Raw genomic sequence first — 14428 nt, 5'->3', positions numbered from 1 at the left:
ATCTAGAGAAAGAGTGATGTATGCTACCTTTGTCCGGGAGAGTAAACAGTATGTTTATTAACTTAGTTTCCTCAGGAACATAGCAGAGATAGACTAACTATCTCTACAGGCCTACCGGCCATTGGATGGTAATTATTATATTAAAGAGATGGTGAGAATAAGAACCATTAACCAAAAAAATAAAAACACAAGTAAACTATAATGATTTACAATTGAATGCTTGAACATAAATAATGCACAAAAAGGTAATTGAATAGAATTGCAAAAGGATTAGGGGACTTTTGAGGGAGAGAAGCTCATCTAGGAATATAACCAATTAAATACAATGATGTAATTTTATCTACGTATATTTTCTACCACCTCAAAACAATATAATTTGACTCATAACACCATTCTTTTATATCTATCAAAACTTTGAAAACCACAATTTACCTTAAGAAATACCAAAAACGCTTCTTCATCAGTTATTTAACATCCTCTCAGTACAAAGTATTTTATCAGATAGAAGATTTCTTAAACAAATTATCCAATATTTCCTATTAGCCTCTGACTCTCAATAGGTATCCAAGTGGCCCTATTTCATCATGATTAGTCTTCTTTAAAACTAATTCAACTTCATATTTGGGCTTAGTTTATTATATTAACATAGAGAAACACTATAATAGGAAACAACTTTATATTGGAGGGCGGTACATTTTTATTTGAGTGTACCCAAAACCATTGTACTTGTTCCCTTACCATAGTTAAGAAAAAAATTCATGAATAAGACTATTTTTCTCGTCTAACACGGTATGATAGAAATGCTTTACCCTGATATCTCACCTCATAAAATCTCAATTTCGATCTCGCAGCAACCACATTGCCCATCATGCCTCACACCCAACGATTGTTAACACATCAAAATCTCATATACTTATGTTTGCTCATACGCATACATGCCCCTAAAAAAGGTCTCACACTCGCTTGTAACCTTGTACTTGCTACCCACACTTGCTCAAATTCATATTCATGCTCGCACACAACCCTGCACCTGTACTCAAATTTTCTCTCTCCCGATGGCTCACCACTCGCCCTTGCTCAAAACAATGCACCCTACCTCAATCTCTCATTCATGCTCACGAACTATGACACCCCTCAACACTTGCGTATATAACTACTAGCTCTCCTATAGAAATCAACTAACCTGGTTGATGCACGCTAGTTACTTGGGGCATGCCTTCCTTTTGTGCCATATCTTCTCAATGCATTCAATTAACTGTCAAACTCTACAAATCTCTTACTCTCCCTAATGATGCCTTGGCTTCTCCATCTCATCTCAATGAATGAAAAAATCACCTCATTCGTGTAATAGACGGTACTCCTATGACGGTTAGAAAAACCTAAAATGATATAGACATATCACTGATATAGTAAAACACATTGAATATTATGAACTATCATGAACGGTCATATTAAAAAAAAGTAAATTTTTAAATGTTTTTATATTGATTTATAGTAATTCTGACTAACATGCGTATCATTCATTTTTCGTTAAGTTATTGTAGTTTAACAGTATGAGTATTTACTGACTTGCTAGTTTATTTTATTTTAAATTAGTATTTTCAAGTTAAAATTACAAAGTAAAAATGAGTAATAGAAGAAAAGTTTCTACAAGAAGCAGACAACCAAAAATAAGGTAAATATTAATTCTTTTAATTTATATTATTTTCTATAACGACTCTTTCATTTATTTTTTATTGATTAAATGATAGTTAGAGAAAAAGAAAATAGCAAAATAAGATTATGATTGTTTAACAGTCTTATTTCGCCTTGGTTAATTCCAAGCCCCAGGCTAGATCGTGACACAAACATTCTGCACCATAAAGCATTGCAGATCTTACCACTATTAAATAAAATTTTCCTTTAGTTTAAGCTACACTTTTCTAGCACACAATAGGCTCGATGCATTCCTCCACTTCAACCATCCAACTTGAATTATATTAAGAGCATCCCCATCTATTAATTATAGTACATCACTTGCGGTTAATATTCTAGCAAATACTTAGCTCACCTTCAGCACAATAAAGTTAGTTCATTACATCTTTCAAAGAAATACCTCAACACTAGAAGCAAAAGGATATGGCTTTTTCAGTTATTGACCTTCATGTAAACTTATGGTGCGTTTGGGGCAGCTTATCAGCTGCGGCGGCATTTTCAAAACGCCGTCGCAATGTTTGGAAAAAAGGTTCTGGCTGCTTATTTCAAAACTCAGTTTCGCTGTTTTAATTAAACGCGGGCCGCGGGAGGAGCCCTGCGGTCCGGCTTTTCCTTCAGCATTTGACGTTGTTGCCCCTATTCGTCTCTGCCTTCCTCCTGAATCCTCTCAAAAACCCTCGCTCACTTCCCTTCCCGATTTTGATGTCGAGGTGGCGGAGCTTGGATCGGCGATGGTGAACTAGGTCAACGAGGTTGGAGAGACGGCGATGTTCGTTGCGGGGGAGAAGGGGCATCTGGACGTTGTCGTTGAGCTGTTAAAGTATGCTGATAAGGAGTGCGTGGCGAGGAAGAATTGGTCTGGGGTCGATGTGCTGCATGTGGCGAGCAAAGAAGGGCACCATGGTTAGAGCTTCTTTCTGTTGTTTTCTTTTTTATTGCTGATTTTTAGTTTAAAGCGACTTTTTTTTTCTGAAAGATAACTCCTTTTGTTTTATTGTACTATCAATTTTGATTCAAGTTTCTTTTGAATTTGGAGTTCTGATGGTTCTGTGCTTCTATTGCATTTAGATGTGTGTGCAAAAACGATTATGTGCCTTCTCTTTAATTAGTATGATGAAAGAATTTGAATGAGATAAGGAGAGATTGACTCACCCCAAATTATGATGGTTTTCATGACACATAAAATGGATAATTTGACCCCTGGATTGGGATTTATTCATCCATTCTATAGGGGAGTTACTCACCCATAAAAGAAAAATCTCTCTCCCTCTCTTATCCTAAAGCTCTCTCCCTAATTCTTCTCATATTTATGTCTTTTGCAGCCTCTAGTTTATTGACAATTGTAGAATTGTGATCTTGTAATCTACTTCCTATCATTGCTCAGAATTACTGTGTTTTGAGAATAAATGAGCAATGGCAATCGGCTGATAGACAGGGTTAGATGAATCATAAAATTTTTAGGAAATAGTTATTTAAGCCATTTATTTTCCATTGAGAGAACAGCCAAGTGTAGTACCAACTTTCAGTGATTTAAGGTTAAAAAAAAAATTGTGTGTTTCAAAGTCATTTGGTCACCTAAGGGATAGAAACAAAGAACTGTTGAAATAATTGAAGATTCTTCTCATCAATGGGAAAGCTATAATTTGAAAGAACTTCTGGATGAGCTCCAATCCAACAACTTGAGCCCCAGCAAGTACTCTACTGCTGCAAATTTGTCTTTAATTGCTACAATAGTGAGAAAAGTTGGATGCTTTTTCTGTTTCAGTGACACTTTCTTAGATAAAGCACATGTGTGACTTATAGCTCTTTGTTTTAAGCTAATTCAAACTCTTGCATGGTAATTTTTTTTGTTAAAACTTGATCCTTTTATTTATTTAGTTCTAGTGGAAGAGTTAGATTTTGCTTATGACTGTTCCACACTTTTTTTGGTTCATCCAGTCTACAATGAGTCATTAAAATTAATGTAAAATGTAAATTATTGATTATAATTTATGTTACACATAATTTAAAAAAAAAATTCAAAATTAAATTTATAATGTGTGAATAGTCTTTTATTAACAAAAAACTACAAATAAGTTGTTGTCCAAATGCACAAACTAAACAGCTAAACAGTTTATCCAAAACAGAGGCGGAATGATCATTTATCCAGAATCAACTGTTTCTGAAACGCACAAATCAAACAGTTAGTCATATTATCAGAATAAGCTGCTTATCAACACATTATCAGGATAAGCTACTTAACTAGATAAGCTAGATAAGCTGCAGTTGCCCCGAACAGACCCTTATTCTTGTTCTACTCCTGTGTCCTATGGATAGGGCCACGTAAAATTAGAGGTCATCATCTACTTAACAAACTAGATGTTTTTTCGTATTTGTGAGAGCTTGGATAATCTTAATGAGGTAGACCGCTCCCTAGTGGAAGAAACCTAAATTATCGCACAAAAATAAATAAATAAATAAAAATTCAAAATACACATAAAAAGGCAGGGGGTGGCAGAATGCATTTACATTAGTGATTAGATTTCATTATATTTACTATTTAATGGACTAAGGCTGGGAACTTCTGAAAAGAAACAAAAATGGGGTCAAAATATCCAATCATTATTATCAGCCTTCTAATAGCGATGATGACGATGATTGGATTTTATAAACATCTTTTAACTCCCCCTGCACAAATCCTCAGCATTGGTTTATTTGATATTATATGAGCTAATGAAAATATCCAATCAATGGATGTAAATTCATAGCCAAGTCACCATTGGGTTTTCAGTTTACGAATTTTTCTACAATCTAAACAAGCTAATAGTATATAAATTCAGATGTATCAAGCGATAATGAACTAACATCTGCTATTTCATAATAGAATCTACCAGGAAAAAAAAAAGAAGAGCAAAGCAACTGCAGTGCAAAAGTATAATCTGACCACAAGTGAAATTTCCTAGAAACCATCTAAGAATAACACAGAACAACTAAATGCAAAGAACTTGAACAATAATAACCGACTCCATTCTTTACAGGAACAAAAGGTTATTACTTAAGTAGAAAAATTAGAGGAATCAAAAGGATGCCACAGAGAGAAAATAAAGCTGTTAAAACTTTAAACCGGATTTGAACTTCCTTATGCAAGTGAAAATCACCAGGAGAATTCTGCAGAATATTATTATTAACATATCAGACTCCAGTTATAAGAATTAATTTCCACCATTAAATCCTCCTGGATGTGAAAAAAATCACTACCATTGCCGGTCCCAAGCCCGGATGTGAAAAGTGGAGAGTTGCGTTAGATAGTTGACAGTCAGTGTAAAATTTGTCGGAAAAAAAAATCATAACAAGTCCTGCTGGAAAAGCCAATGACTTTGGACATGGAAATGTTTCAAACAACAGCTAGCAGAAAGATCAGTGCTACCATATACAGTTAAGCTTAATTATAATCGAGAACACAGAGTTGATGCATCATTACAGGGTTAACCACCTCATAGCTATCAAAGAAACCTATAACAAGTATCTGATGCCTTTTAAGGAATTCCTCTGCTGCAGTTACTGATGACAATCTTATTACAGGGAAACCAGTCTTCTTTCTAACCCAAATAAATATTTCATCCCTGAAAAGGAAACAGAACAAACAGTTAATCTACCCACACCCACTGATCTCTCTATACTAGCTGAATCAATTTCTCCAGCTCAAAATTCAGTTACCATAAGTGAGAACTGACAATTTTAGGTGCTCTGATGATAAAATGCTTGCTAAATAAAATATAAAGTAAGTTCTATAAAACTGAAAGAACATCTCACTGCACAATGGTTAACCATGATCAACAACAAAAATGATGAAGATAATATGAGTATGGCCTTTTCCAATGCAATAAAATTTTCAATAGATTTTGGAAAAATAAAGCATTTATCCAATAAAAAAATCTGAATCCACAAACAGTCTCGGTTTTGGAAGTTCGAGAAATTTTACTGGTTTTGGAGGTTGGCACAAAAAGTTCACAAAGAACCAAAGGTAGTAAACTTCGCCGCAAGAATTTCAACCTGGCCGGGCAAACTAAATGACCTTAATGGTTTCAGAATTAAAATAAAGCTGCCAGACTCTGCGTGGAACCAAGATATGAAACAAATCTAGCAGTTTTAGAAATCTGAGAAAATTGCCATTGCTTCCTCTTGATTCAAGGGATAGTTTGGCACTCATTCATGCATGCTATGTAAAGAAAAGATCTTGATAGAATATTTGCAACTTATAATTATATATCTCAATCTAACATTTAGTTTTCATAATAGATTTGAATATTAAGGACTCCCCACAAGTCTTCAGGGGGGTTATCATTGGTTATTTTTGAAGCAAATAGAGGCCTTTGAACTAGTTGACCTCCATATGAGTTCCACAAATTATCAAATCGAATGCAACAATGATGAAAAAATACGGACGTAATTTTAGAAATACTTGATTCTAAAATTAATTTTCCCATGAAAATAGCAATCAATCATCATCCCTAAAAATACGGGATCTCAAAAATTATTTAGAGAAGCCCCCAGTTTTGCCTGAGTAGCAATACTGGAAGAGAACAAAATAAAAATTTGCATACACGAAGGAAGATAAGAATTCGTGTGTAAGGGATAAAAATTTTTAATTTATGAGAGAACACATAATAATAACAGTAATAATAATAATAATAATTCATATTAATTAATAATAAATTAATATAGTATATAGCAAAAAAATCTGCAATAACAAAATTGAAATAAAAGAGATTGAATGCTAGAATAATTTTTTATCCTATCATACACATTTACAGAATCGTTAATTCATTCTTAACTTTAAAAACAACAGAACTACTTTAAATGCTCTCACCATTTTGTTTGAAAATATTAATAAGATTGGTGGCAAAATTGTTGAAAAAGGGGGCATTGAAGGAGATTGTTAAATATGAATAAAATTAAAGAATCACGCATATTTTTAAAGGAGAAGAAGAACCCAAAGGAAAAAAGAAAATAAAGAACAGGAAAGCAAGCTCTTCGTATGAACTTTGTTCTAATTCAGAAGAAACTGAAATACAAAAATTCTCATATGAAACTTTCAAATACCTTTGATAAATTACTATTAGCATTTGGAAAGTTGAAAGATAAAATTATTCTAGTAAAAATGAGTCAAAATTTTTAGGATGATTTCCTCAAATATAATATGTTTCATTTAATTTAAAACCTATAATCTTGTTCATTGCTTAAAAATGAGAATGAAAATTTTCGGAAGGAATATAATGACCTATATTCTCATAATTTATCTATGTTTCATAAACTATTTGTTTATAGATTGAATTTCCTGGTTTAAAATTGGAGATGAATGATTCATTGCTTTCTAGTACTTCAACTTTCTGTCTGATATCGGAGTTCACCCAAACAATAACGGAACAATAATATTATTACTCAAAGTAAATATGTGCTTACAATCTTCCACACTTGAAAATGAAATACAACAAAAAACCGAACACTGACACGACAAGGGTTGGATCCCCAAGGTTTTGGTGGTGGGTTGGCAGCTGGAAGGGTAGTGGGAGGTGGCGGTGGAGTAGCAGTCGCAGAGACAACGCGACTAGACTGCAAGTAGAGGTAAGGGATTGCGGCATCACGATCTGACTCAGGGCTTGGAATTAACCAAGACGGGATCAGATGATTGGACAATGTTATTTAAATTTTCTATATTCAGTTAATATTTAACAGATGAAAGAACTACTATTAAAATAAATTAAAAACAATATATTTAAATTTTCCTAGTTATTGGTTGTCCGCGTCTTCTATAAATATTATGTCTTCTATCGCTCATCATTAATTATTTAATTAAAATTGAAATTATTAATTTAAAACAATATTAAACTTAACAATGTCAGTGAATACTTTTACTGAAAAATCATAGTAATACAAAAGAAAATGAAGCAATATGCAGGTTAGTCGAGCTTTTAATAAATCTATAAAAAATTTGATATTATTCAAATAACTTTAAAATTTCAATAACATATCAATATCATTATGTATATGTATAACCGTCACAGGAGTATCGTCTAACGACTATGTCAATTAAGACACATCAATATCAATATCTTTTTTCATATATGAGCACGGGTACCTTAGTGTTCCTCCACTAGTACAATAAATGCGTGACTCCATCATAGTAGGTATGCAAATAGAAGCAATTTACATAAATACATCATTCATATATTCATCACATTCAATTCAACATACTATATAAAGCATATATCAAATGCATGAGTAAATAATTTTAAACATTCATAACAATATGACCGATAAAGAAAAAAAATCTCAATCAGAACAACACATGTACAAGTGTCATTAACTACAAAACTATTAAAAAATAAATTATTACTATAGATTAAACATAGAAGTACTCACTTCGATGTTGATTAATTCGTGTTTGAATTTGCCTTAACGTCAACTATTCTAAATTAAAAACCTAACATAAACATGATATTTAATAAATTTAATAAATTATTACCTTCTTATTCATTAAGTGTTAAATTTACTTTATCTAAACCCTCTTAATTTTCTATATATATATATATATTTAAAGCCCAAGTTATATTAAAGAGAAAGGGGTACATATAGGTTGTATGAGTGGACCCAAATATGCACCCAAACCATACGGTACAACACACACAAAAAGAAAAAGAAGAAAATTAAAAACCAAAAAGTAGATGGTACATAAAAGATCAACCAGGTCGACCGACTTTAGTTTTGTCTCTGCCTCTAGTTCTCGGAAATGAACCAGCTAACAGATTGGTGAGGTGTGTACCATTGCCCGAAATAACCAGAGTATCATCCATTAGATTATTTAGCTCAAGTAGATCTTCATTCTTCTTCTTCCTCCTGGAAGTGTAGACCTGGCATTCCTCATCCGAAGATTGTTGCTCATTCAGATGAGGTGGCAGTGCTGCAATAGAAAGATTACCAACAGTTGTGCCAATAAGTCAATGTGAGGTAAGAGTTTTCGCCTCTACCCCTGATACTTCCTGAAGGTGGGGAGCTGCAAGGTTCTCCTGATTATCAGTCCGCGTAGGTAGGGGTCCTTCATTATTGTTTTCAATAGGGTTTGAAAGTGTAGGTTGCTCAGCAGGGCCATCCAGCTTCTCATCGATCGCAGAAACAGTATTTTCAAGGGGACGGTTCACAGTGGCAATAGAATCAAACACTGAATCCTGTCCTGTGATAGTTTTCTCTCTAGGTGGAACAGATATATCCTTAGATCCATCCTTAATTACTTGAGCTTTAGATTTCAAATTAGGATGAAGTTTATGGCATTTATCAAGGATATGCCCAAACATCTTACAATGAGAACAATAAGGAGGTCTATGCTCCATGACGATTTGTTGTCAATATCCATTATGTATTGTGTCCAACCAGACTTCAGTAACATCAGGCAAAGTAATATCTCTTTCCACAAGTATTCTGGCAATAGAAGATCTTGTAAGATTGAAAGTGGGTAGATCTAGCTTTATAAGGTCCCCAAGTATGACACCAATAGAGTAAAGAACCTGATGATGAAAAGGGTGCAGTTTGAGACCAGATAGACTAAACTATACCGGTACAGTTGGAGGTTCATGATTGGGGTCAAAATCAGGAGACCACTAAAGTAGCTTCATAGGTTTACCAGCGATATTAAGATATTTTCTGGAGAAAATCTGAGTGTAGTCCTCAGGCACGGTAAACTGAATCAATACATGTCTCTCATCTATGAGCCTCATTTTCCACTTTCTTATTAAATTGAGGTTATCAAAACTTTTCCTGATAATTTCCATAGGTGGGTGTCCCCACAGAAATTTTCCAATAAAAGCAAATTTGAACTTGTCAGTCAGCGTTGAAATTTCTGAAGCAGAGAAAAAGAGTGTTGTCTTCCCACTTTTTTCTGCTTGCATTTTTAATAAAAGGGCAGTCACTTGTACCATCACGATGCTTCTTATAACTTGAAGGGAAGATAACCGTCTTCTCCCTCTGAGGATTACCCACCACATGTGCAAAGGAGGTTTTGTCAGGTTCAACCGAAGAAGAAGAAAGCTCCATCACAGTAAAGAGAGGCCCTGCAAGTTGGGCAGAGGGCAAAAAAGACATGTCAGAAAGTTCGGGGCAAAGCTGCGTAGACGACAGGACTGCAGATGAAATGCGCAGAAAATAGGGCAAAAAAGATGAAATTGCAGCTAGGCAGACACGAAACCGCAGCTCGATCCGCGCAGAAAAGAACTACAGAGGTGTAAGGCTAGCTGGAAGGCACGAAGGAGGAGACGACGAAACCGCAGAAGCAAACACCGAAGCACTTTGTCGTTTGGCGCAAAAGAGAAGACGACAATCGCAAGGTAGAGTCCTTCGTCGTCATCGTCGAGGGCAGGACCTTCGTCGTCGAGCAAGGAATCAAACCAGGGTTTCGTCATCGGACAAAACCCTAGCAGAGCAGATCGTCATCGTCTTTTATTGATATATATATATATATATATATATATATATATCAATAAAAGACGATGACGATCTGCTCTGCTAGGGTTACTACTAAATTTTAATATTAAATTGATTTAACAAACAATACGTCACTCGAATTCTATACCACATGATAGATTTTTTAATCGCACACGACTTCAGCACCCTCCGATCGACGTTGCGGCTCGACAACACCGCAAACCCTCGATGATGTTTCCTTAACCCCAGTGTCGTCCTTCTCCTTCGCACGGCACACGAATCTGAGGTAAGTTGATCTCACCTCTGCCTCCCTCAAACACATCATTTTATAAGGCAAATATAACCTCTTAGCTTCTGACCTATTTGCTTCCCCTCTGTTCGGTTTCTGACACTTCGTTTCAACTTGCAAACTCCTTGCTTCATCTCCTTTATGCTCAGCTCTTCGATTCCTCTCACCTCCCTACGTCCCCTCCCCCCCCCACCTCGGTAACTGAAACGAGACAGTTACAATCTTCCCCACTTACAAAAGTTAATCCTCAAAATTTATAAATAAACCTCAAGCAATTCAACATTAGCAATCCATAAAACTAGGGTCATTCATGAAAAGTAAACACTATAAAGGTAAAGACTCGATACAAGACAACACAACTATACTTCAAATAGCAATACTGAAAAAAGAGTATTTTAGGAAAATAAAACTCATTGGACCTCATCACCATCAGCAGTTGTAGGTTCTCCAGGCTCATTATGAGTAAGGGAATATACACGAGGTCGAACAGGTTGCATTGGTTGACCTTGGGTTGGAATTGAAGTTATTGACTATAGACTCTATCTTTTTCCGCCCTCTTGTAAACTTCTATGAATGAGCTCCACTTGATTTCTTGATCTTCAGCGCTCGTCTGGCAAAGAGATGGGCAATATCTTGTTATATGATCTAGTTGACGGCACCGATAGCAAGTGTTAGAGCCCATCAAGCATTCACCTATATGTTGTCATCCACATTTAACACAAGTGATTACAGTGGTCGTATCTCTAGTAATTCCACTTGAATTGTTCTTGGATTTCTTCCCATTTGAATCCTCTGATTGATCCATATAGTCTTTTTTTCTTAAGCGCTCTTCCTCTTGTGCATCTCCTTACAATTTTGAATAAGTTGATCGTCGATCTCCACTCTTCAAGCTCATTCCACTAATGTCGAATATTGATCAATCCATAAAGGTACTAACGGTTGTCGGACAGAATCCTTTAATTCTGGAAGGAATCTGTAGCACTTTTTTCTACAGCAGCGATCAACTGTGGCGCAAACCTTGATAGTGCAATGAATTCTACTTTGTATAGCATGATTGTCTTCTCTCCTTGCCTCAACTTGATGAACTTGTCCTACATTTGTCGTCGAGCTAATAATAGTACGAACCACTCTCTAAAAAGTTCCACAAACTTCTACCAACTTATCATGTTGGCTATGTCCCCTAACCTGTCCTGACACTGCCCACGCCACCACCTTTCGCTTCTCCATCCAGCACAAATGTTGCCAATGGCGCTCTTCTTTAATCCGAACAAACCATGTTATCTAGTATCTTTTCTATCCTCATTAACGACTTCTTCGCTTCAATTGAGTCTTCAGTTCCCATGAACAATGGTGGATGTAGATTTTGAAATATCTTCAAGTACTTAACCACAGCGACTGTATACTTCCAATAGGTTGTGATTTGAACTCATAAATCAGCTGATTCATCACCCCCATCATTTGGATGACATTTTGGGTTCGCATTTATAGTGGGTTGTATTTTTTTGTTCTGTATCGGATTTTCTTCATCTATGATTTCAGGCGTATCACTCTGCCTGAATTGATAATTATTCCATTGAATTAAGATTAATTTTTATATAATTATTACATATTTTTATAATTATTTTATTGGCTCTTTCATTAAATTGCATTAGCTAATCATAAATCTTATCTCTGATACCATTTTTGTCAGGCTCGGGCCTTGGAATTAACCAATGTGGGAACAGAAGGTCAGACGATGTGAATTAATTTTTTTGTATTCAGTTACTACTTAACAAATAAAAGAACCACTAATCAAAAACACAAGAGAAAATGAAGCAATGTGCATGTCAGTGTTGACCTCATTTTAAGATCATTTTTCATCTACTTAGATTATAGGATCTAGCTCTAAGGCTTCCTATCGACTATCATAGAAGACTAGAGTTGGGACCTACCCCTTTTTAGAAATTTAAAACACTTCCAGATTCTCTTGTGGTGTCTCGCTTGGGTGATCTCAAACCATCATCATTTGGTCGAGTGGTTAAGGACCAACATGTGGGAGATCAAAGAGAGTTTCCAATAAAATCTCAGGCTCTAGTAAAATCTCTTTAAGACTTTATCAATGCACTCACACACATAAGGTGAAAAATGTGAACTTGTCCAGACAACCATCGATGACGAGATGGACTGCGCTGGCGCATCCGGAACGTCAATTTTAGCTAGAGAGGACACTCATATTATCATGATTCCGCACATAAGCAAATCGCACGCAAATCGATGAATTCATCCAAACGATCTCGGATGATGAAATGGATTGTGCCGGCACGTTCGGAGCATCAATTTTACCCAGCAAGAATACCCATTTTGCTAGGTTTTTTAGCACGAATAAATCACACGCTAATTAATATAATTAAATAATATAATAAAAATAATAATAAAACAAAATATTAAAAATAAAAAAAGAAATCCTTATTTTAAACTCCATTTCACCTAAACCGCACACGCACCCCTCCCCAGTCGCGGCTCAATCGAAGCCCTGGCTCGCCCTCTTCTCTTCCAATTCGCGAGCCCTAGCAGGCAGTCGAGCTCGATTCTTCCTCTACCACACTCGGACGTGACCTAGCTCAGGAGCCTCCTCGCCCGACTCCTCTTCTTCGCGGGCCGCTCGACCGAGCGGCTCTCCAATCGCGAGACTTCAGCTGGCCGACCTTTCTCCTTCTTGAGGCTGCATTTCCTCCTCCCTAAATGCGCCTCCTCCTCTCATGTTACCTCATTTGGCCACTGTATCATGGTAGGTACGGCTCTTTCTCTTTTCTCTGCTTATAAAAGCCCTACCTAGAGTAGGTTTGGGGGTTACTGAAAAATTTTGAGGAGAAGAAAGGAAAAAAAAGATGTTGCATCTTTGGTTGGTTGTTGTGGGATTGTGTGCATTCGTTGTTGTATTCTCGAGGCTTTTGGGTTAGGAGTCTTGTGCTTTTGCATCAAGGTTCTTAAGGGAGGTGTTGCTGATTTTATTTTCTTAGATTTGTTCTTGAGTTTGTTTTGGATTTGCATCAAAAGGTAACCCTCTTCCTCTTTTTTGCAAGCATTTGAAAGAATTATTTGTTTTATTCTACTTTCATGCCTTGGGATTAATGTGCTCATAATTTATAAATATGTATTTTGGCAATTTTGCTCTGATGATTTCTTGCTTGGCGATATGAATGATCTTTCTAATTTGCATCACTTGGAATTGCCCCTAAATGCATTTTTTTAAAAAATGATCTTTCTAGTCTGCGTCACTTGGAATTGCTCCTGAATGCATTTTCTAATGCACCTGGAATTGGGAAATTAAGGCCACTTTAAGAACTAATTGAGTTTAATGTTAAGAATGATAGTGGTTATAAAATTGGTGAGCTGGAACATATAAGCGAGATGCACAAATTAAAAAATACATTTTCTGGAAAATGTGAAGGATGATAGGGAGGCTAGCACAGAAAAATTATTTGAGAAGAGAAAACTCAGACTTATTCTTGAATTGGGGCAAAACCGTTGATGAATGGGAACCATACAGGGGTCGTTGGAAGCCTATTGTTCTTATTTGTGTGCCTAGCTATTTTCAAGATATGTTGCTTCTTTTGAATAAATTTCAAGCAAGATGATCCCTCTCTTTCCCACTTATACTTTTTCTATCCTTCTGATGCTGCTCATATTCATACATGTTGGTCTGTGGTGAAAAATATAATATCCTTTTTCATTTAAGTTGGTTGGTTGGTTTATTTTATTGGATGTTGAGAGTCCTGAGAGTCACACACTTAATGTTGGTGGGTCACATTTTCAGCTTTGTTATGAAAATGCCTATCAGAGAATCAGAACTTCAAATCTTGACCTGATTTCATAGCTTAGTAACTTTACGGATTGAGAACCGAAATACGAAATGTTACATGCTAAAGATTGCCTTTGTATAGCTTTTGGAAGTTTCGTATGAATGTGATGTAGGAATCTTTTGGATCCATATGAGGTAGTAGATCAAAG

General features: G+C 35.7%; 1 protein-coding gene across 1 annotated transcript in view; it reads right to left on the bottom strand.

The window, feature by feature from the left end:
• LOC110037622 (protein disulfide isomerase-like 1-5) overlaps positions 1 to 14428 on the bottom strand; it is a 52700-nt gene that overhangs the window by 22997 nt on the left and 15275 nt on the right. The window contains exon 2 of the mRNA XM_020742316.1: positions 5168 to 5297. Coding sequence (XP_020597975.1) covers positions 5168 to 5297 — 130 coding nt within the window. The remainder of the gene's footprint in view (positions 1 to 5167; positions 5298 to 14428) is intronic.

Source organism: Phalaenopsis equestris, unplaced genomic scaffold, assembly GCF_001263595.1.
Source record: "Phalaenopsis equestris unplaced genomic scaffold, ASM126359v1 Scaffold222338, whole genome shotgun sequence".
Classification (NCBI taxonomy): domain Eukaryota; kingdom Viridiplantae; phylum Streptophyta; class Magnoliopsida; order Asparagales; family Orchidaceae; genus Phalaenopsis; species Phalaenopsis equestris.
The sequence above is the reverse complement of the archived record's forward strand: the minus strand, read 5'-3'. Positions and strand labels throughout refer to the sequence as shown.